The sequence below is a fragment of the Pezoporus flaviventris genome, unplaced genomic scaffold (genome assembly GCF_033815535.1).
Source record: "Pezoporus flaviventris isolate CSIRO_AGI_PZ_B2104156 unplaced genomic scaffold, CSIRO_AGI_Pfla_v1 ptg000001l, whole genome shotgun sequence".
In the NCBI taxonomy this organism is placed as follows: Eukaryota; Metazoa; Chordata; class Aves; order Psittaciformes; family Psittacidae; genus Pezoporus; species Pezoporus flaviventris.
Window position 1 is genome coordinate 40,757,763 of NW_026892549.1, and position 24,755 is coordinate 40,782,517.

The 24,755-nt window shown below is 37.7% G+C and overlaps 1 protein-coding gene across 1 annotated transcript; it reads right to left on the bottom strand.

Annotated features, from left to right (window-relative positions):
• Nucleotides 1–956: 956 nt before the first annotated feature.
• On the bottom strand, nucleotides 957–24,750 carry CIR1 (corepressor interacting with RBPJ, CIR1). The gene is made up of 10 exons (XM_061453926.1): nucleotides 24,641–24,750; nucleotides 23,788–23,882; nucleotides 22,861–22,934; nucleotides 21,705–21,718; nucleotides 21,554–21,609; nucleotides 21,147–21,195; nucleotides 20,811–20,928; nucleotides 5,794–5,900; nucleotides 4,238–4,323; nucleotides 957–2,543 (listed from the first exon to the last, which is right to left on the bottom strand). Exons 1-10 carry the CDS (start codon nucleotides 24,710–24,712, stop codon nucleotides 1,814–1,816), a joined length of 1,401 nt encoding a protein of 466 aa, XP_061309910.1. The 5' UTR covers nucleotides 24,713–24,750; the 3' UTR covers nucleotides 957–1,813.
• Nucleotides 24,751–24,755: the final 5 nt, after the last annotated feature.

Genomic DNA, 24,755 nt, shown 5'->3' on the forward strand with positions numbered 1-24,755 from the left:
CCGCTGCTATTCTTCTGGTCTAATTTTCATTCACCGTGGCCACCATCACAGTAAGCCCATGCCATGTGCCACTCTTTGTATGTGAAAAGGCACGATGTACACCATATACAGTTTAACTACATGCAAAAAGAAAATAGAAAAGCCCACAAAAATGCCAAGACTGGTGGACGTTGAGCTGTCCTTCCTTCTTCAGCTAAAAGTCAGCATTGTAGTTGGCAGATTCCTGTGCCACAATCCGACAGACCTGTAAGCAAGAGACCTGTCTTCAGAATAGAAGAACCTTGCAGTACTCACTGGCTGTTCCTCCTATCTTTCACGCTGCACTTAACATGAAAACGTTCTACCAGAATATGCCTTTTACCCTATCACATTTCTCTGTCCTCTCTTACACAGAAGCATAATAAGTTCTTCACAAGAGGTTTTGTTCAGATTGTTCGTACGGGTGTTTTGTCAGTCTCCTCCTGTTCTCTCTACATCGGAGCTCCCACACACACATGAATATGGGGCCTGACTCTACTGAATTGCGCATGCCCTGCAGCTCCCAGCCGCTCCAGCAAGAACGCCTGGAGCAACCTAGCACAAATGCTTATAAAAGAAGAGGGTGACATTCCTTAATGGCTCACCCTTTCAAACCCATTCACATGCACTACAAGATAAGCCAGGTCACTTCCACCATGTACCATACTCTGTGATACTGAAAAGCTTCTGAGTGACTGTTGGAAGAAGTGGACTGGTAATAAAAGACAGTCCCATTTGTCCTGAGGGGAAGAAAGTTATTTGCCAGAATAGAGAGGATTCTGAAAAGGTGATGCCTTTCCACCTGCCCACTAACTAATGTACTCCCATTGGCAGCCCCTAAATGGCAGAGAAGCATTTCTTTTGCAAGAAAACCCCTGTGAAGTGTTGCATCATGCATTTGTACTGGTTCAGAACTTGGAGAAGGCAGCAATTCTTACTGTTTTTAAAGAAGAAGGTATTTTATTATGGAAGTTCATCTGCATAACAATGTGTGCAGCAAATGACAATCATTAAAAAAAACCTCAAAAGTTTGTTTCATGAAAACAAAAGGATGACTATTTACATTCACTTTCTACCACAAACAATGAAATACCTGAAGCAGTTGAGGCAGTAAATACTCTTTTCATGTCTTGAGAGATTATTGAACACTAACTTGACATTGTACTGACACACAGCAACAGGGGTTCAAGATGTTTAGATAGCCCTGACCAAGCTGTACACTGCAGGAGGTCAAAAAATGTTGGCTACACACTTATGTGAACTATGTCTTCTCTGTTGTTTTAACTCAGGAAATTGATCTCTTACAGGGAACTTTAGGAAAAATGCTTCAGTATGAAAAAAACCCAAACCCTTGACAATACGATGTTTTGATATCTGAAGAAGACTTTATGCAGAACTATCTCAACTGTTTGCTATTGTTCAGCACATCCCAGGACTCCTCCCAAATTACTCTCTGCTTCCCCTGACAGTTGCATCTAAACAGAAATCATCACTGACAGAACCAAAAATACTACATACTGCTCTGAAATATTTTAAACCCCTAAAATCAGGTCTATGAATTACTCTGTGTATACATGAGGTATTTGCCAACAAGGATATTTATACAGTAAGAAAAATACCATAACATTTATACCTAATTTACAAATATTCCAACATTATAGAAATGATGTTGTTGGCTTTATGTAGGAAAATCTAGTTACAGAGGTTGGAAAATGAACAGCAACGCGTAATTGAGCCCTTGTTAAAGGTATTCATCAAAACCCAGAGACGTTCTTGTTTGCACCTGTCCCCTATGCTATCTCTTTTTTTTCCTCTCTCTGCTTCTGCTTCTACTGCGTCTGCTCCTTTCTCTGTGTTCCACTTTACTGCACTTCTCCCCATAGCTCTCTCTGCTTCTTTTCTTGTCTCTATGAACATCTGCGCTGGGGCTTCTCTTTTCATGTTTCCTGTGCCACTCTTCACCAAGGCTTTGACTTGGACTTTCTCTTATTTGCCTTTGCCTGGAACTGCTGTGACTTGTGCAAGGGCTTCTCCTGCTCCTCTCATCCGTGCTTGGGCTTCTACCATTCCTCTCCTTTCTTTCAGTTTCTCTCTCGTTGGTGCTATGGTATCTGCTTCTGGACCTTCTTTCCCCCTCACAGGAGCTCCATTTGTTGCTCTCCGCAGAACTGTCTTGCTTTAAAGGCCTGTATGTCTCCCTATCTTTGTCCTTTTTACCATGACTACTGGAGAGATCTTCATAAAGTTTTTCCTTCTTTGTCTTTGCCTTTCCTTCTGAATCGCTGCTGCTGCTGCTAGCCTCTGAAAACTTGTCTTTTTTTCTTTTCTTAGAATCCACCTTCTTTTGTGCCGCTTTATCTCTGCTGTCAGTCTCGCTGTCACTGCTGCTTACTGAAGTCTCACTGGAGGATGAGGAAGAGGATTTCGTCTTATGTTTCTTGTGTTTACTTTTGCTTTTTTTCTTTTGCTGTTTTTTCTTCTTTCTCTCTTTCTTTTTCTTTTTCTTCTCCAGACGATCCAACTTCCTTTTAATTTCAAAACAGAACAGTAGTGCAATCAGATGTGTTACGATATTCTAAATTACAAAGACTTTTAAAGTTCACTACTTCTGACAATGACCTACACTATAGCAAATATGCTGTTTTCCTAAAAACATGTTGAATTCCTTTCCCCTTTCAGCAAAATATTATGTTTAAACTTCTAACCTGAGGTTAACCATATTAAGAATCCTCCTGTAATCCACAGCTGCTCCCTCACAACAGGGGGATATGATTTTTTAAATTCTTTAATTTTAAAAAAGATAAGTAAGATGTATCAACTTTAGCCTTGTAACGAGGAATAAATACATTCAGTAGTGCTTATCTCCCTTGTCAGCCTGCTCTGGAGACTGGGAAATCATCGCTGCTTTTGTTTGTACATTTTTAGAAGAGATTTTGAAAATGAAACAACCCCCCACAATTAACATTCACCTTCTATTAATGATGGAAACAAGACACTCTAAAACCTGCATCTCCGAGTCTTACAGGCAAACAGTATGGGTCTTTTCAATAACCTCTTCTGACACAACTAAGTATTTCCATCTTCTAGCCATAAGTACAATATTCCACCATGCACATGATGCATTCACTGTTATCTGACTGCTTTCACCTAGTTTTAATTTCGTATCTGTGCTTACTCTTCTCTTATTCAGTGATTGAATAGTGAAACTACTTTCAGCGTATTTGAAAAAATCCCTTCAGACTAGTAATATCTAAAGGACCCAAATATTCACTGAACCTAACTTTCAAAATATGAAGTATTATAATTTCATTGTGTTGGGCCAGAAGAAATTAAAAGTATATATTTTTTTTAATTACTCAAACTCCATACACATTCCTTACTTAAAAGTAACATAAAATACGCCAGTTGCTTTCAGAGAACTATTTATTATATATGCAAACACCATATGTACCTACCTGCTCATGCACCTGCTTAGCCATTCACCTTTCTCCCTTCCTCCCATTGCCCATGTCTTTTAACCTAAAAGGCCATTTTAACTAATGATACCTGTACGGGATCTACTAGGTAGGAATAGTTAATATTTTTCATTTGAAACATTTTCAGGTTATTTCAAGATAACATTGCAAAATAACAGAGCAAAAAGAAAGCAAGATCAGTAGGATAGAAGCAAAGAATGAAAAGCTCATTGACTTTTTATTAGAACAAGACCACAGGGAGCTCCCTCTGCTGGAGCACCAAATGGGAAGCCCTGAGCTGAAAGCACTGCGGAGCTGAGCCAGCCTTGACTGGGTGCAAGGTGAGGTTCAGTTTAGCCACACAAACCTTGTCAAGTTGTAAACCAGTAAACAAGAACATGGGATTTTTAAGCCTGGAAGAAGATGCTATGAACAGTGGAGGCAAAATCATACCTTAAAAACAGCAACTGACAGCATCTTCAGCGAGCCAATTGTTAGTACTTCAGTATACCTGTTAAACTGGAAACAAGCCCCAGCGCAAAGGCGTCACAACAAGACTAGAACAGCCAGATTAAACCAAAACCAATTGGATTAAAAGCCCATGCTGCATAATGCCATTTGTGGTCAGCTGCATGCTCAACTAAGCTGATTTTCTTCTATATTGATGGTGCTAAATTCTTCAGTGGCATAGAAGAGTTACAGGGACAACCACACAGTCAGAACTCCTGGTGATACAGACCCCCTTCACCAGGTATCACACTTACCTTAGAAGTTTCTGTTTTTGTTTGGTTGACAGTGATTTTAAAAATTCAACTTCTGGATCATCCTCTCCTTCACTTGCAATGAATTCCTAGGAAAATATGGCAAGATGTTAAGTTCTTACATATAAAAATTATCTCTTCATTCAGATTTCTGTACTTAAACTGATGCCTCTATGCACCTTATTTTTGCACTGGCACAAATATATTCATATTACTAAGTCAGCTTAAGACTCTCTGGAAAGAGCAGCATACTCACTGCAGAGCAAAAAAATCCCCCACATTCTGTCTCAGAAGCTGAGTAGGTGTTTAATGTGGGGTTATACAACAGGAGTTATTAGGAACGGATGAAAAAATCACTGCTAGGGAAAGAAACATTTCTGAAATAGTTAATAAAAATGAGCCCATTCTATAGCCCACATGATTCCCCAGGATAAGTCACTCCATTGTTATCATGCTTGGATGAATAGGTAAGATGCTAGTCCTGCTTGAACTCAGGGTAATTTAAGCAAATTACTTTTCTGTCTCGCTTTAGTCATTAGGAAAATGGGTATTAACACATCTACCTCACTGTTGTGCTATTAGTCTTCAAATGTTCATAAAGTGTTCTATCAATGCAAAATACCGTAATCATATAATCTACATACAGTAACGCAATCAGCAAAGCATAGTTACTTTGAAGACCCTGAATTCTTCAAATTATGTGCATCTGGTACACTACATTTCTCCACCGTCATGTTTTTAATTGTAGCCACACTCAGGAGCAGAAACAAGAAATAAAGATTAAAAGCTCATCCCAAAGAACCCCTCCACCACACCTAACATGAACTAAACACATTGGTATCACTGTGCTTAATTTAACAGTGCCCCCATGCTAGGTTTTTCTGGGGTAACCCAGCTTTTTTAAATGCAAAGATACATCCGTCTGTGGAGATGCAATGAACTGTTGATTTACTCAAGATGTCAAGGCCAGCTTGAGGTCGTCCCCTCTTTACAAGTGGTTTGACTATCCTGCTGTATGGACAAAGGCCATTTCATGGTGGCTCACTCAAGGAGCACATATGAATTTTTCACTTTATGTTTTTATTAAAGCACCTCAATTAGAAATGTACTCTGTGCAGTCTAAGTAAAGACAATTACACATTTTCACCCCCCAAAATAATAAATGTAACAATAGTCAATCAATTTATTTGACTGACTCAGATACAGCATTCCTGGCGGCAATTACTTGTGCATACTTCCTCAAACTTCATCCAAAGGTTAGCATTGTATCAGAAGTACGTGGCAAAAGCCCTAACCACCCCCTTCAGGAAAAATACAATTTCTAATCACCCAGAGGAGGGATTTAATTTATTATATGTGATTTTAAAAGAAGTAATTTATGATTCACCATTCTGACTGAAACAAAGCTGGAAAGCAGTAAGGTTTTGGACATTTTTCTACTCGTATAGCTATTCAGCTTTCCTATGGATATGCATATTTGAAAACATTAAGTTACAATTCACAAGCAATCACATTTAGATTTACAGACATTTTCAGCTTACTGGTAAAAAGATCATTACCTGTGATGGATCATTTGCGGTCAAGTTTCTCCCCAGTACATTTTGTTTCAGTGCAAACCCACTGTTTCTCATCTCCGCTATTAGCTCCGAGGGGTGCATTGATGGCCCTGTTCACAAAAATCACAGTCTGAATGTATCATTTATATCTCTCTACCTTTTTTGGACTCCACAGTAGGAATTCAGCTGAAGCTTTGTTAAGTAAAATCACAGCTAAATCAACTCAATAATCTTCTGCTGAGCAAATAATCAGATATGATTTTCTAAAACAGCAGTCTGGAGATTCAGAATAGAAAATAATTGCATTTTTCTGTAAGTACAAGGAGATTCTCTTATGTAACTTTGTCATGTTGAAAACAATATATTTAGGTAAGTCTAGAATACATTTTTATTATAGCAAAAAAGCACAAGAAACCTAAAGAAAGCACATTAAATAAGACTTTTAGGTACCTCCTCTCCCTTAAAACAACACAAAAATGCTCTTCTGTCACTAATAAGGCATTCTTCATAATGATACAAATTTTTGAACTTTAATGTAAAAAGTAATCATTATTTGAAACTCAGTATACATACAGAATAAAATAAATAAATGTAAAAGTTACCTATATCTTTACTTATTTACTTGGGGCACCCAGGTATGTCTGGCCTCAAGGCTGTGACCTCCTCAGAGATTTCTGGTTTATCAATTTAAAAATCACATTGTACGCTGCACTAGAGGAAGTGTTTGGGATTAGGCACTTGTCATCTTTCTTTACAAACATCTAACAAGGAGTAAAAAATGAGATGTATTTTGGATCATTCAGACTCAACCGCACAATTTATAACTCCTGTAACTCACTCTTTTGCTTTAACTGAATACCTGTGATCACCTAAACTTCATGTACTTGTCCAGCTAGGTCCTTTCCCTTCACCCTAAACACAGACTCTTTTGTTAGGTCGCTTTCAGTATATTTTCTCACTAGTTTACTCATGAACCTTCCTGTCAATGAATTAGCACAACTGTGTAAAGTAAATCTCAATTAGAAGGAATGTAAAACAGAGCATGGAGCACATGATAACTATTACTTCAGTAAACTAACTGTAAATGATAAGATTAACTAGTCTTATGAAACTTACTGATCCTGCTTTGTGGTTTTAAGAGTTCGTTAGTTACTGAGATAGACAAGACTCATAGATTTTTAATGCAGAGTAGTATGGAAAGAGTAGTATGGAAAGAGAGATTTTTACTATGGAAAATATATGGAAAGTAAACTAGCATTGTCTCAAACTGTTAGCTTCGACTTCTTAGTTTTCTCATATAATACACTGCATACAGAAACAGGCAGGCCTATATGTAAAGCAGGAAGGAAGAAGATAAAACTTTGAAAATGGTTTAAGGAGCCCTTGCATTACTTTCTTTTCACAAGTCCCTCATTTTGCCTGGCAAAAGAATTTTCTAATGAGATACCTTAGAAGTTTTCCTTGAGTTTACATTTTTATTAAGTAGGGGGTTGCTTCCCACCCCCTTGCCATAGATTTTACCAAAAGTGCTTTTTCTTCTTACACGTTAGTGTAATTGTAAGCTCACTGACAGCTGATGAATGTAGATGGGCTCTAGCATCTACATTTTTTGCTTATTTCAAACTTACAACCTTGCTCTGTTTGCCCAAATCTACTCTGGCTAGAGCTGAAGCTGACATTAGACAGAAACCTAACAACAGAACTTGGCTGTCTTGATTTGAAAAAACAACATAATCCAGCCATGCAATTCAGTCAAATACCCTGTACGAGGAAGCTGAATGGAGACAAAGTGTAGAGTCATGAAAGAATAATTCACCATACCAAAGAAACCAAACCATTTGACCAGACTGAAGCCTGGAATACCCCTACTACACAAAGGCAGTAAGAGCCACTGCCTAACAAAGTAACCCCACTAATTTTTCAGGTATTCCCTCTTCAGTGTCAGCACTGTACACATTTTGATGTGTATTGGATACTTATTCTCATTAGCATTAGATAGATTAATGTAACTTGTCCCAGTCTATACAGATTTGCAAAAGAACTAAGACAGAAGCTGTAACTTTGTGGTTCCATAGAAGGACTACAGGCAGAATCTAGACCAGAGACGCAAAGGCATATTGGCCTTCAACAGCACTATTTAACATTATTTTCTAGAAACAAATCCTTCAGGTTTGTTTTGTGCATAGCACTGGAAAGAGGTAAGCAAAACCATTTCCTCTTTTACTTACAATGCTTACAAAGAATGCACAGTACTACCGATTTCTGTGCATTTGCGCCCAGTGGATGTGCGTTGTGCTCTATCACACTGATCCATGCAAGTGAACAAGAGACCTATCGGTGTGCTGCTCCAGCTGGGACCCAACACACAGCTGCATACAAACGTTTGAGCTAGCTTCCACATGCTTTTTAGAGGTGAAATCAGCACAAGGTTTAAAAACCAAAACTACAGGGAGGCTTAGAAGGAAAGCAAGCCATGCAAAAAAATACTAACAATTACATGACTTTTGTTTCCTTGTTTGTCAATGATGTCAGAGATGCTCATAGCTCCATCTACAATATTTTAGTCACAACAAGGCATTACCACGACAAGGACAGTTAACAAATCCATGTTACCTTGTTTTGTAAATGTATACAAGATACATCACATGCACCTACAGAACCTCGAGACTAAAGCAGTTTATAAGATAAATTTCGGTCTCCCTTTAATTATGAGGGAAACAGCAATTTAGGTTCAGCTTAGCTTGTAAGGACAGCCCATAAATAGAAGTAGAGTCAAAACAGTGTTACTTCACAACCCTCCTGTGTGCAGACCCCAGTACATGCACACTGTCCACTACCGTTGATTATGGAGTACTCTGTAAGCACCATGTGATGCCTGAGTTTTAAAAACATGGACATTTTTGAGAGGATGACACAGGCGAACAGCCAATGCCACTGAACTTCTCAGTTGTTCTGCTGCACGATGCCACCAACACTGCATCGCTACCTTTGCTCAGGTAGCAATGCTAGGCCGCAGTAGAGAGAAAACAGTATCTGATCTGGCAAGTCTTAAAGAGAGTGTTTCCTATCTGCTTACAAAGCCAAGAGGTTTAACTAAGACGTATTTTACAATGGCTGCACAGCTTAAAGTAAAGCTCTATTACTATTTGCTTTTATTCTGCAACACAATGAGAATAAATAACATTTTTATTCTCACAACTGAACTCCTTTGCTTTGGAATCACAGGAATCAACACTTGGTGACTTTCTTTTCCCATTCATGACTCAAGAGGCTGATTTTGATTTATACTTTAATGATTTCAATTTAATTATTTTGATAAGCAGATCTGATTTTCTTTGAAGTATCAGTGACAGTTTGAGGTCTCTCAGGGTTCCTGGGCATAAATATTTCATGTGACAGCACTAGGGCTTGTAACACACTTCTTTTTGGGCTGCTTCTTCACAGTGTCTTAAAAAATGTAGATGCCTAAATGTGTGAGCAAATGATCACATTCCTATTTCCACACTGCAAGTAAGTGTGGAAGTGTAAGTAAGGAATTTCTCCTGGCCAGTACAAACAAGGGAGACAAAAACTGTAAAAGCAACTACAAACACTGAACCTCAATTAACAGAGGTTTGCAAAACTCAGCTTCTCAGAGGTGTCCTTGGCTTCCTTACTTTAGGAGCCAAAACTTGTATCTTGGAGGTACCAGTACGCTGCTTGGTAGAGGGCCTCTTCCTCTGTTTGGTGAATTGACTCAGGAGTCCTGCTTCTTGGAGATGCAATTATGCCCACTGTGATCAAACCTGGTTTGCCTGGTAAGCCAAACTGGTCAGTCTTCTCAGCCTTTGGGTTATGACTAAACGTCAACACCCTCCAAGATCTTCAGACAAAAACAGTAATAAGTATACCTGATAGCTATCTGCCTTTGCCTGGCTAAGTTCCAACTAAGTCATAGACTGTAAAACAGATGGTAAGATTGAGCTGAGAAGCTCTCAGCTGGCTAAATCTTGGGAACTGGTGTTAGCTAAGTACTCTTGGACAGCACCCATCAACTTGCAAAAAATCACTCCTGCATCAGGCATAGAAAAATACTTTGTGGAGTATGAAAACTGTCCTCATGGATGAATTCTGTATGGACTTGTGACAGCATCTGTGATCAAGCTACCTGTGTGATCTCATGTAGCTGAAAACATCTGGAGATGACACTATGCCATGAGTTGACAGAGCGTTAGATATAGGAATCCTGTAAAAATAGCTGAATGTTACAACTTCTGACAAGTAGTCTCTCAGCATTCATCCATCAGCAAGCTAAAAATAAGTTCAAAGTTACAACGTTTCATCATCTGTTTCTTATTCTTTCTGAAACAAGTCAAATACAGTACCTTGCTATTTTTGAATCTGACTGTCAAGCTTATTTTCTGGAATTTACATTTTGATAGGGGAAAAAAAAAGAAAAGAAAAAACCCTTTAAAACTTTTCCAGATGACATTTGCTTAAAACTAAAACATTTATCTGCTTTAAAATTAAGTCACAGTCTTGGAAAAGCTTTTTACCATATAGTCGAATTAATTGCACACTGATATCATACTTATTTTTATGCATTGAGACAACTGACAACTTGTTAAGTTTTCTTCAGCTACAGGTATTTAAGATTATATTAAGGGCTTGCACAAAAGAGGTTCCATAGTTAAAGACCCATCAAAGGATTTTTAAAACATTTTTTCATGGCTTTTAGAATTCTTAAGAAATGGTGTTGTCAAGCAAATAGGCTACAGCTTCTTCCTGATTCTTAATTCCCACTGAAGTTCTTGCTTTACTAATTCTGTGTTATCTTCTGTTTAAGATACTAAGGAAAAAATCCAGATAACTCAGCTGACTCAGAGTCAGGGAGCAAAACCTGGACACTCAAGCCATTCAGTAAAGTGTGAAAAGAAGGATTTTATTCTACACAAAGTACAACCTGAGTGCAACCTTGGCTCAACAGCTGTTGGTGTACCTTCATATTTGTACAATTAAATAAACAAAAGAGCTGTAAATAGTTTTTTTTTCTTCTGAAGCCTATATGAGGATCAATTATACTGGATTACAGAAGGGTAACACACTAGGATTTCTACAACATATTGGAAATGCCTTTTTTTATAACAAACAAAGATCACCCTGATTTCTTATCATACTTAATTGAGATCTATTTAACAGAATCAGTTCTGGTTCTACTGAACAACCAGGGGGGAAATACAATTCTGGATTTCAGTTATTTAAATGCCTAGCTTACAGCAAGCTCTACCCACCCTTCACTACTGCCCCCACTCCTGGCTCCGAAACAAGAGAAACCTATAGCTGCAATTAATGTTCGATTCTTTCTGTACTGCTCCCGAAGCTACAAATGCAGAACATATGTAATGCACTGTTCTTGCCAGAGTGTTTCTTCTAAGGTGCTTGGGCACAGGAGAACATCGCTAGCTGTAATGAACCATCTAGCAGACTTGCATTAAAACATCTAAAGCACATTTTTCGAGTTATCCAATATTAGAGAACAGTATGCTAAAACCTCCATTCATAGTGACTGTATTGATGAAATACTGCTTTTTCTGCAACGGTTTCAGTGGCAGTAAAGACAGACCATAATGTTATGATTGCCAGTATCATCAAAAATAGCAGTTTTAATTCTATCTACTCATGATGCACAATCTTGACAGTACCTGCTCAATTTATTGATAAAAGCTTTTGCTGCTGCCACAGTGCAGATGGGCAAAGTGAGTTATTCTTTACAATCAATTAAGTTTTAAATGGATTTTTATTTGGAATACATATAGAAAGCAAACGGGTAAGAAACAGTAATAATGTAACCACTATTCCCACCTGTGGCAGGGGAAATTACAGTAACCAGATGTACTTAAGATAGTGGCAGTTATGCATCGCTATGAAAGGAAACAGACTACTCAGTGTAAAAATTACTGGAAAATGCAGTAGATTCTTCATGGTATCATTTTAATTATAACTTCTTAACCTTTATTTTAACTAATGCCCATTTTGTGCATCATTAAAACTGAACATTTGGAATAGGGCTTTTCTACAGATTCCCCTTCCTGAGAATGTCTTCTGGTGTGGGACATCTTTTAGTTTATAGATGTGATGATTTTAACCTAAAAATGTCACCATCATCATACTTTGGACTTGGTAATGGAGATGTAATTTACATGAACATGAATGTAAACACAACACACGTGCATATCCACTATCAATTCACTGGTATATGTCACACTTAGTATACTCCACTCCAACATGCTTAAAAATCAATTTACGAATAAAGGACAAAATACTTTCAAGGCTTATCCTTTATTATTACATATTTTTTGTTAACAAAGCAGGCCTAAAGCATGTTGTCTTCATTCTTTCTTATATGCATTTTGGACAACATGAGGCCATAATTCTTCCAAATGGAAATTTGATTTTCTGTGATAATTAAAACTAACAGTGATAACTAAAGCCATGCTCTGCTACAGCTGCAAACAGCTCTTCCACATGAACTACATTTCCAAAAACCATTCTGCTGGTGAGTTTCAGTTTAGCACACCATCACACAGAGGATGAATATACTCCAGATTCAGAATGCTGCCTTCTCTGTGTGGTAGCAAAGGCGTAACGCATCATAAAAGGCTGTTTAGGTTTTGCCTTAAAAAAGTAACTAACTTTAAAATTAGCAGACAGTTTTGTCAATACACCCATGTACTTTCTCTGCACAGTTTTGTGTGTCTTTTTTCATATGGCTTAAAAGGAAATTGAACAAAAATGGAGAAAAAAAAATAGAAGTCACAGACTGAGCCTAATCACACTGTACCATCTGTGAACTTCTACAGTGGTTGTGACAGAGATAGTAGACATTTATTTATTTAAAGGACAAAGAACTAATATCAAAATTATGTGCTCACGATTCCTGGTTATGCAGAACATAGCAAATTTATGCTGCCTCCACTAATTCAGAATTGATCATTTTTTTTTATTGATAATTTTCCCATCCATTTCAGAGATGGCTGCATTCAGACCATATTTACACTTCAAAGCGACTGCTGCAGTTGGCATTGAGAGAAATCGATGAATAAAAAAACCTCTGGCTTTTAATTAGCTCTTCTTCAGAGGGTCTGCAGTTGAACTGAATTTAACACTTTAGCACTGATTTCAGTATAATTTGCCATGCTTTTGTCGTTGAGTATTTCAGAGAAACCCAAGTTTCCTTTTGACTTTTTTTCTGAGTAGTAAAAACCATTTAACATTATCAAACTGCTTTAGGAATCCATATTTATTGCTTTAATGCCAAGCACAAGGCTTCTAATAGAAATCTGTATTTTATGCATTCACACCAAATACAGAGTGTTCTGAAACATAAATAGAGGATTATTCTAAAATATGACAGTTAACTATGTGAAGATTTAGTTAAGGTTCCTACTGTTCACAATCAAAGGTCTCAGCTGCAGATCATAAAGGAAGGTTTCATACACTGTATGTTTCTACAGATGACCATTTATACAAATATTCACAGTTAACATATTCAAATACCTTTTCTTTGTTGTTTTAGATTCAAGAGAACACAAATAAATTTCTGTATTCCTGATACAATGCAGATTTCTATCTATTTGGAAACAAAAAAATACCATATTTGTCACTAAAAAATACACGATCTAGACATAATATAGATTTTTCTTTTGCTGTCTCTGTATGACCGATTAATTTAAGTGATTACTATTGAAAGGAATTTCACCCAAAAGCTAAATATCAGATGAACACACTAAGCGATAGACTGATGGAAACTACAACCACAATTAGTTTAAGGGCATTCAGGCAGTGAAGGAAGAGGACACAGACTGTAGGAGCTGATAATGAGTCTTCAGAAGGCTGCATTTTCATAGACATACCTACAGTTTCTTTCTCTCTGTAGACCATAAGACACAAGATGCACACACGTTACTCCATTATAGCTTTACCATTTTTGCCTGAATTTTCCAAAACACTCTGATCACTTTATAGTACTCTATTTCTCCTTGGTATTTTCACTGGACAGATCACATACAGAGCCAGCTGGCTGTAAATCATTCAAAGTAGTCCATAGCAAAGAAGGATGCTCAGCACTCTCCAGTCTTAGGTTTCACAGGCCAAGAGCATAAGAAACATTTTTAACCTTACCATCCCACTTCTAACTATGTCATTCATAAAATTACCTCCCCATCTGAGACACTAGCCTGACTTGCTGATAGTAATAACAGGTTATTTGTTCAAAAAAACACCAGATGATTAAAGTTGTAGGCATTTAAGCTTCCACAGCTTTTTATCAATCCCAGCTCCTCAGCCCTCACTGAATAAGATAGATTGCTTGGGGAAAAAATAATAAAGAATAATAATAATTTAAAAAGTAGTACTGAGTTTGTCCTATCTTTACCTGACCAAGAAAACTGTAGGCAATTTTGAAGTAAAATAACAGTATGACTTCAAAGCATTTGCACAGAAAACCTACCAGTCTCCATTCTAAAAAAGTCAAATGCTTTTCAGATTTCACAAACAAAAGGTACTGAAAAGCACAGAGATCAGCAGATGCTGCTGTTTAATGATGAAAAAGGATTGTAAAAACAGGCAAACTTCTAGATACTAGTGATCTGGGGTTGTTTTGCTGGTATATATTACATATTTTACACATGCATATATACACAGTGACACATGAAGTCAGAACCACAACTGATATTTTCACCTTGTCTGAAATCTGAAAGTTAGGATTTTATCAGTAAAAACCCTTGTAAATCAGTTTAGCCAAAGAAGCATTTTGATTGCCTAATTTAGCTTTGTAAAGGAGAAATAAATCTTGTAAGTTGGTCCCTGTAAGCCTCACAGCTGGAATATTCTAACACTACTTTGCAGTTTCCAGTGATCAAAGTAAGTTACTTTCTATCTAAAACTAAGAATTTCATAATGGAAATAATGCAACACCAGGGGGTGCAGTTATCATGAAATAATTACACTCCTGGGAGATTACAGACAAGGCTGTACCCCAGGGGTGTGATTATCCCATGATAACCACATCCACTGAAATTGCCTTATTGCAAAAATAATCTCTATTCACTGGTGAGATATTATTCAATAGGCACTTTTTTAACGGTAAGATTATTATTTTTTTTGTATGAATTACCAGCTAGATGAGTAAAATGGTCCCAGAAGCAAAATAACCAAGCCACCATGCCTAAGTTAAGGTACCGATTGTGATTTTTCTTGTTTGCTGGAGCGCTGCAGTGTACGTCAAATCTTGAACGACAGCAGCCTCTCATCACAGAACACAGTTCTGTGCCACAGACATGCATTTGCCTTGCAGTGGTTCCACCTGGGTGAACTGAAGTCCACGAGTGGTCTTTGCATACAAGATATTCAACACTGAATCCAAACCAGCAACTGCCATCAGTTTATGTTCAAAGAGGAAGATTACAATGCAGTCTTCACTGAAGATTCTAAGACAAGTATCCTTCTGCTGAAATAAGAGAATCACAGCTTATAGAATTTATGTGGCAGAAAAAGCCTATATTGGTGCTTATTTTGTGATGTGGAAAAAAAAATAGAAGTATGTAGGTGATCAATAACTCTTTCCTTACAGAGAATCAGAGTAGAAACTTCACATAATACAACTAAATCAGGCATAGGAGTTTCATTTTCATTCGTTTGAACTCAAACATTTCCTCTGAGGCTGAAAAAATAGTCTCAGTCTAGATAAGACATTCTGGTTTGATCTCCTGAAGCAGGAAAAAAATTAGAACAAAACACAAACTGCGTTTTTATCAAGTGCTCTTGAATTTGGCTTCTGCATTACTTAAACTTTTTTTTCAACTCAAGTAAGAAGTCTGCCCCTGAAACTCACTGATTTGGGCATTTGAACAAACCAACCCCACTAATTCCTGGGATTTTGTTAAATGAAAGTTACCATTGAATTAAGAACTTTGAAGGCCCAGTTCTTGGACAAAGTAAGAAGGATGGGGAAAAGCTGCTCTTCCTGTATTTAACTCAATTATTTGGTTATCCTAATAATATTACTTTCATTTTCTGTCAAAAGCTTTTGCTTTTGATCAAGGAGAAAGATGAAAATGTCCCTCCAAAAAAGCAAGTGCCAATCCTTTATACACGCATGAAGATTTGTTAGCAATACTATGGCTATCACTGTTTGTACTGGCTTTGGCTAGGATAGAGTTGTTTTTTTTTTTCCACAGTAGCTTGTATGGGGTTGTGTTTTGGGTTTGTGCTGAAAACAGTGTTGCTAATTCAGGGATGGTTCAGTTATTGCTGAACAGTGCTTGCACAGCATCATGGCCTTTTCTGCTTCTCACCTCACAAATGAGTAGGCTGGGGCTGCACAAGAAGTTGGAAGGCGGCACAGCTGGGACAGCTGACCCCAACTGACAAGAGGGATATCCCACACCATATGACTTCATGCTCAGCATATAAAGCCAGAGGAAAAACGAAGAGTGGGGGGATGTTCAGAGGTAGGGTATTTGTCTTCCCAAGTAACCGTTATGAATGATGGAGCCATTCCTGGAGATTACACCACCTACCTGCCAATGGGAAGTAGTGAATGAACTTTGATTTTGCTTTATCTCATTAAATTGTCTATCTTAACCCATGAGTTTTCTCACCTTCATCATTCCGATTCTCTCCCCCATTCTGCTGTGTGGGCCGTGAGCAAGTGTTTCGGGGATGAGCTGCCTACCTCTGCTAAACCGTCCTGTTTCCTTTCCCGGTTAATTAACTCTGTTCAATAATGCTCCTGAGAGCAGTCACCCTGCTACACTAGATATTTTTAAAGACTTCAAAGTTATTACATGATGGAATTCAGTCATGAGTCTAACTGATATATAATGAACTTCTCCTGTGGTTCCTCAACTTGTATGTATGAGATGTTTCCATCCTTTACAGCAAAGCAGTTAAGTTCCTACACACTCCTCTTTGGACAGAAATACATTTGGGTAAATACAGTAAGACAGCAATGGACAAAACAGAGAAAAATAGACTGACTTTACGTGTGCTTCTTTAAAGCAGAAAAACAAGATTCAGAAACAATAGGCCTGTTGAAAGTCTCCTACAGGGAAGCCAGACCATTTCTTTAAAGCTACATCTGCAGAAATTTGTGATGCCAACGTCCTTATAATATCAGATTCAGAACCATAAGGCCGAGGGTTCCCAAGTACTGATTGCTTAGAGATTCATTACCAGCCAAGATACTTTGCAAGGCAGGGACTAGCATCTTCCAACAGCATGCTCTAACAAGGGAGAATGTTTCCAAACTTTAAAGAATCCTAAGCTAAATTTAAGTAGTGTAACTACCACACACTGCTTAGAAAAAATTACTCAGTTCAGTTTGCAAGAAAACAATGAGAGATCATCTTCTATTAGAATGAAGACTATAACTCACAAGAAATAAAGTGCTACCAAGTAACTAAATTTGAAGCAATAAAGATCATTTCAAAGACTTCATAAGAATATTGCAAAAATTTGCTCTTTAAAAAAAGATTAAATTCAATGATTTACAGCCTAAATTGGGTCCTTCTAAATACTTCTAAATTCTTTTATAAATACTTTTTATAGAATTGCAGTGCAGGTATATTGACTACTGTACTAAAATTTTATTCCTTATTGTATCTGCAGTTATCAGATGTACCCTTCCATTTATGAGACAATATTTACATTTCAGTTTCCTGACATACAGGCTAGTATCAAGCTTTCAAAGATGATTTTCTACATATACAGTTACTTCCTGACCTTTGAAAGTATTATTTGCTCTAAAACCTTAGCCCAACATTTGTCAACTTTGAGACCTGATTGCAAACATTATTTTTTACACATTTATCTATTAAAACCCTGAGTCAAATAAATTAAATACACATTCCAGGCTTGCTGTATACCATAAGCAATCACTATCCTTGAAAACCATATTGATCGCTCTCTTCAGAGATACGTTTTCTTCTATATTCTAAAAATGAACAGACAGCTTCTGGAAATCGCTCTTTGGAGTTCAGACCTTAGATGCCAAGTCGTTTCATAATTTATACACCTACTTATTGATATTCATAATTAATGAATATCACTGGACTATTTACATGGGTTTTACCAGTTTTCTAAGCATGAAGAGTCACTTATTTGTCATACATGGTGGGAGAGCGTGGAGATGGGTGGGAAAAAAATAAAGTGCTTTTGGTCTGTTTGTAGTTTTTTAAACCTAACCATAAAGGTTTCATAAGAAAATATTATATCATTACAAGTGTCTGTCCCTTAAAAAGCAGTACTTTTTTGCAGTTCTGGCCAATCTAAGTAAGAATAGTGTGGCAACGGACATATTTGCAGTACTATAATATAATCAGAAAATCATTACGAATTTAGTCTAGAAACACAAAAGCAGCTTAGGAGTGCATGCAAATATTGATAAAGAGGAGCAGGAAGAAGCAGAGCTTGAGAAGATGTGCTGTACAGAGTAGCAGAAGAAAGTCCCTAGAGGTGGATACCAATTCAGCATTAGGGCTAGCAACAAAGCATTAAGTAGAAGTAATGAGAGGAAACAAAAAGCAGCAAAGAGAAAACGTCAAGACAAGATTATATTGTTGGGGGATACTGGTAAGAACATGATAGAATTTGTCTTTTTAATGTTGCAGTGTTGATAGGAAATGTAAAAACACTGTTTTACCTTCAGTGTAGGTTAGTATTACAGAGCTAACTGCAGATCTGCAGCATTGTAACAACTGGGTACAATTAGCAGCAACGCAAAAATAATTACTTACTCCCATCCCAGGTAAGATGTGACTGCTGCCAGCGTTTAGTTAAAAAAACTCCCAACTTTTCTTTTAAACGTGTGATGTAAGCTTTAACTTGCCGTGTAGATGAATCATGAGCCTTAAGAGAGTCAGTGAATTCCATAACTTGCGTTCTCACTTAACTGTAGTGCTTCATTTGCATACATGGAATTTCCAGAAGGTGTCAAGGGAGCGTAATTTAGCTTGTTATTAAATCAGATGAAGTTTTATAAAAGCTTTATGAAAGGATTGTATTCCTGGGGTTACAAAAAGTAGGCAACCTTTCATATGATGATCTAATTAATGATATTACCACTTCCTATAAGCCTTGTATCTGCTGTTAAATCAAGAACTTAAAATTATTTTAAACTTTACCTACAGTGTTTTTACATAGTTTCCCTGAAAGGAAGAAAATGTATCAGTATCATTACAGCTGACTATTCAAATCCAGGAACAGCGTCTTACAAATTATATATACAAACCCTGATCTGTCACCCAACCCTACGCCCTGAAATCCTTCCTCAACCTATAAAAAAGTCTATGCTCAGCATAGAACACTGTCTTCTAAGTTCCGAAGTTGAAAATGAGAGGGCATTGGCACACTCTGAGAACAACTGAGTAATTTTACAGCACTGCTCTTCATACAAAATTCATTATGTGTGCTAAATCCTTCTCTTTAGGCTTAGAAACACGGTTTGGAAAGCTACCCAGGGAACATCTGACTAGGAAACATCCACAGCAGTCAAACACTGCCTGCATCTAGATGCATAGTTCAGTTAGGTTTGAAACAAGCAGTTAGTCTTATATTGACATTGCAAAGTGTCCATATTACACTTTTATGGATGAACATTTTCAAGGTCATGCAAGCAAGTACAAATGCTTCCTGCTTTCCCAGCCAAAACACATCTAAAATTTACCCATTTGAACTTGGGGTGGGAGCAAGTTCTGCAGCACAAAAGCATATCTGATATGCAAGAGCTGCACAATACAATTCTACTGCCACTGAATGCTCCAAGCGCAATTTCGTCTAAGATAAGAATGAGGCAACAAAATAATGTTATAACCTACTGGAAAAGAAAGGCTAAGAAAGTCAACTACAGGATGGCTCACACAATGGTATAATAATCAGACGGTGCCTACAAGCAGGGAAGTGCAAGAGGCACTGTTTCCTTTAACTCCAGTCTTCCAGGACTCATCTCAAAGAAATGACATATCCAGGTGATCTAATTCTGAAAAGCAAAATTGTTGGTAGGCTAAATATGGAATAAAACTAAGAGCTACTACATAAAACAGATAACCTGAGGAAAGACAGAAGAAACTAGGTATTATTAAGTGTGCAACTGTAATGGCATCCCTACAAAACCGAATACACAACATGGCACATGATCTTAAAGCACAGTACAGAAAGGCTGAAGACTCACCCATGTTACCAAGTGTTTCTTTACGGTGTCACAATCTCTTAAAAGCATTACAACTTATGGACAACAAAGTATTGTAGGTAAAAAAGAGATTAAATTTGAATGTTTATATAGAATCATAGAACAGTTACGGTAGGAAAGGACCTTAAGATCATCTATTTCCAAATCCCCTGCCATGCGCAGGGGCACCTCAGACTAGAATACCCACTTCTTCAAACCTCATCTAACACTTTGTGATTTCAAATAACAGGAAAACTAATGGAGGAAAAAAAATGTAGCTCAGGAAGCAGCAAGAAGCCACTGAAAGGAAACCAGGCATTTGGAAATCTAGATTTCAACTGCTTGTCCACCTACAGAAGCACAATTACATATGTGAAACAACCCCAAACCTCCCCTTTTTTTCCAAGTAATTCACAAAGATACACTGATACAGTTCCAGCTTTTCCAAGCAGTTTACCGGAATCTGAACTGGGACAGTCTTTGACGATCTGTTACAGGCTTTTTTCTTTTGTGACACAAATATTTCATGGTGTTATAAACAATCTTGTTGCAGCTTCTCAATTTTTGCCACAGATAGAAGCAAAGCAACATTCATTATGGCATCATTCTAGAATGCGTTACTAATTAAAAAAATTAAGTCCCTGTCATTTGGAATATTTAACTTGAAATTGTGGACCCTACATTTAGAATAAAGAAGCATTTTCCCTAATTCATCAACTCTTTGAAATATTGAAACTTAAGCATCCTAAAATTAAACATGGTAAGTTCCCCAAAGGTTTCTAACCTGCATCTTTAAAAGATATTCATTGCCTACCTGAACCATCAGTGGAGACAGAACTCGCATTAATTCCAGACAGGCCAAATAAGGGACATTCTCGGTCAGTGTTTACATGGCCCCACTTGTGGCATTTAATACATTTCACATTCCGCACCTAAAAGGAACAAAAAGAATAAAAATAAAAGACTTGACATAATTTAGTTAACAACATAGCTTAACATTCACAGAAATGTCTGTTATTAGGCATAAGAGAAGCTTTTAAATTCACTGAGAAACAGATGATAAAATTAAGAGAGCTCATGTGAATGCTGCAGCTAGACAATATTTGAAAGATACCCTAGACATCCACAGAGTGAAATTTATGTAACTTGCCTGGATACCAAATGGCTGATCTCTGATATTCATATCATCCTTAGCGTACCTGTTACACAAACACAAAAGAAAACAAATACTGAGTTTACATTATTTTTTAAACCATAATATACAAAACTATCTTTGATTGTTAAGCGTGTATCCATTTCAGAGATGTATTTCCAGTAAACATGAGTTTTAATGTGTTTGCCAGACAGATGTAAAATTCAAATAAGAACTTGAGCTTATCAAGGAAACAGTTCCAGGTTTACAGGTTTTACTAATAAACTGCCAGGATATGATGAGATTATACAAGTGACCTCTTCAAAGATAAAATGGGAAAAGAAAGGGAAGGAAAAAAAAGAGAAAAGAATCTGAAAGGCAGGTAATAAGAAATACATTTATTCAGATAAAATCAGACATCTTACTTTTCTCGAGGGGCCACTTTTTGCCATTCAAATTTGTATTCTGTCTCTCCGTCTTGCTATAAAATAGAAAACATAGTAATTTTGATTCTTTTTTTTCAATACTTTTCAAGTAAGTAGGAAGAAAACGTAAAGAAACAATGTAATGAAATACCTCTTTAGCTTCCTCTTGGAATTTTCAGAAATCATGGGAAGAAAAGAAATAATATGTTACTCATACATGTAAAATGCAGCTGGTGTCTAAGCTGGAGACAAAACAGTTTGTTTACATTAATACAATAGTGCAAATACTCAGCAACTAGAAAGTAAATACAGCACACATAAATAATCAGCATCTAGCATACGGTTACAAATCCTGCAAAGCAAGAATAATCTTTCAAAACTACACCAATTTGATAAAAATACAAAAAAAATGTAATCTTTTTTTCCCAAAAGTAGCAACAATACTTTAAATAAAAAAAAAGGAATTTTTAGCAAAAAATCACTAGTTTAAAATTGCATTTGCTCTAAGCTTAAAGGATTAACTTAAGAACTTTAAAAACAATTGCAAAAGTTGCTCCATAACCACCTCCAAGGATTTCCAAGGGTTTTAACGCAAATGGGAAAGATGCATTTTAAAGGGAACATGTTTTCTTTTAATGGGAGTACATTTTCTTAGTTCTGCACTTATATTCAGATTTCCCTAAAATTGACTGATGTAAGTATCCACGGGGTAGTCAGTAACTTCTGTTTATGAATCTACTAAATACAGTCATAGTCACACCTACCAGAGTCAGGTTAGCCAGCATTTTTGGCTAAAGAATCTCTATTATTTATAAAACTCCAACTAATTAACTTATTGCTTGGGTACTTTCTGTGCATGACACGCATCAAGCTGATTTACAGGCAGAAATTTAAGTGAAAGTAACTCTGTCAAAATACAGGTTTGTGTGGTCTGAGTCACCACCTTGGTAAGGTGCAGTCCTCCTCATCAACTGGCTTCAAAATAGGCTAAAGAAACATCTCTGGTCAAGGACAGTATTTCTGCTGTTGCCAGAAAAGATATTTTATTTTCCTTTTTCCCTTCACATTGTACTGTTATTTAAAAAGAAAACCCAACCATTCTCAGTCTGAACATAAAGCATTGTGAGATCAAAATTGTTACATACTATGTATGTCTGCATATTCCCAGAAGAAGAACTGGAAATCACACCTTGTAGCATTACCTCACTATGAACACATTATTTTAAAATAAAAGACATGATGCTTATTTCTTGTGAAGGTTTTTAGCCCTGCAGTCCTGTCTGCTCACAATCAGGAAACCACAGTACCTTTCTTTGCTCCAGGTGGGGCCTCATACATGAAATTAAGTCCATTCTTCACACGTTCATCCCCCATAAGCAATCTAAATAAAAAGGACAGTTTGGGGTATTTATATACATAAAAAAGTGCAACAGGAAATTATAATAACACAATTTTTCATTTGTTAACTTGAGTAACAAAAGTTGAATGTCAAAAAAACTGAGACCAGTCAATACTTTTGCATGTTCCACTGCACACCAAAAACTATACATTTCAACCACAACTGAAACATAACTTTCCACAGAATTATGAAAGACAGATCTGTTCAGCCTGGAGAAGGCTCCAGGGAAACCTTCTAACAGTCTTCCAGTATCTAAAGGGGGCCTGAAAGAAATCTGGAGAGGGACTTTTTACAAGGGCACATAGAGAGAACAAGCTGAAATTACTTTAAACTGAAATTACTTTAAGCTGACAGAGGGGAGATTTAGATTAGGCATTAGGAAAAAATTCTTCCCTGTGAGGGGGTGAGGCACAGGGTGCCCAGAGAAGCTGTGGCTGTCCCATCCCTAGCAGTGTTCAAGGCCAGGCTGGATAAGGCTTTGAGCAACCTGATCTAGTGGAAAGCGTCCCTGCCTGTGGCAGGGGGTTGGAACTGGATGAGCTTTAAGGTCCCTTCCAACCCAAACCATTCTATGATTCTACAAAACATACTGTCACACAAGATTACTTGCTCTTCTGTGCAACACAGCATATTCTGAAATCAATTAGAAGACACAAGCCACTTTAAAGAAGTTCCTGTGACCTCTAGTTAATCCCAAATCAATTTACGAGTCACTGTCCTCTCCTCCTACCACAGCAAATGGGAGGCAGCATTCCAAATAACCCACAATATGATCTTTACTGCCATGAAAACCCGAAGCAGTGAGAAAAGTGTGTGATCTTATGCCAGTTCTCACCTGTTATCATAGGATTCCTGTTCTTTCAGATACTGTTGCATTAATTCTTCTTGTCTCTTCTTATCATATGATATTTTCTGTTCCGCCATCCATACCTAGTTAAAACAAGTTTGTATTTTAAACAAATACAAACCCCACCACTAAATATGTTCACGTATAAATACTTAACTGGCTTAATCTATTGAAAATACTTAACAAGTGAAAATTCCCATTCTAATCACATAAAATATACTATTTTCATCCAGCATTTCAACAAATGAGCTTTGCATAAGCAGTGTGATTTTTATAAGCTACAACTGCAATACGATTTAAAAACTGAAGAGATATGAGAAAATTGAGTGATCCAAAGGGAAAAGCAGGCTCAGAAGACACCGTGGCTGTGACACTGTCTTTCCCACTGCAACACTTCCTGACGGAAGTCTCACAGCCCCCAAACCTCAGGTTCTCCTGGAGCCCCTGGAATGGTCCGGCTCTGGGAAAGAGATTTGGAACCAGGTCAAGACAGGTGGGAAATACCGGGAAAACATGGGCACATCGCGGCAGTTCTCCTGTGCGATGCGTGGTGCCTATTCGTCCAGATCTGACACGGTGGAGGCAGGAAAAAGGCCATACGGCACCGGTTATACGCACCGGTGAACGAGTAAACCTGAACTTCAACTATCTCCTCACTTTTCCTCTGCCTCTTCCTTCTCCCAGCCCCAGCCCCAGTCCCACCTCAGGACAGCCGACATGCCGTTGCGGTACCAGCCCCGTCCCAGCGCCTCGGTGCGCGCCTCACACGGCCTAACCGACCGCCTGAGGGGCCAGTACAGCCGCCGGGCAAGCGCCGCAAGAGCTCCGTCGCCTCTCTCACCTTCTTGATGTTGGACTTGGAGGCGGGGTGAAAATCCTTCTTGCACATGAAGTTGGCGAAAGACTTCCCCATGGCGGCGGCGGCGGCGAGACAGAAGCTCCAGCACCGACCCGGC

Excerpts from the sequence above, each read along its gene's own strand:
- CIR1 (XM_061453926.1), bottom strand. The coding sequence starts at position 24,712 with ATGGGGAAGTCTTTCGCCAACTTCATGTGCAAGAAGGATTTTCACCCC. Across the intron at positions 4,324-5,793 it reads CCGCAAATGATCCATCACAG|GAATTCATTGCAAGTGAAGG; the intron begins GTAATGATCTTT and ends ATATTTTCCTAG. Across the intron at positions 2,544-4,237 it reads CAAAAACAGAAACTTCTAAG|GAAGTTGGATCGTCTGGAGA; the intron begins GTAAGTGTGATA and ends TGAAATTAAAAG.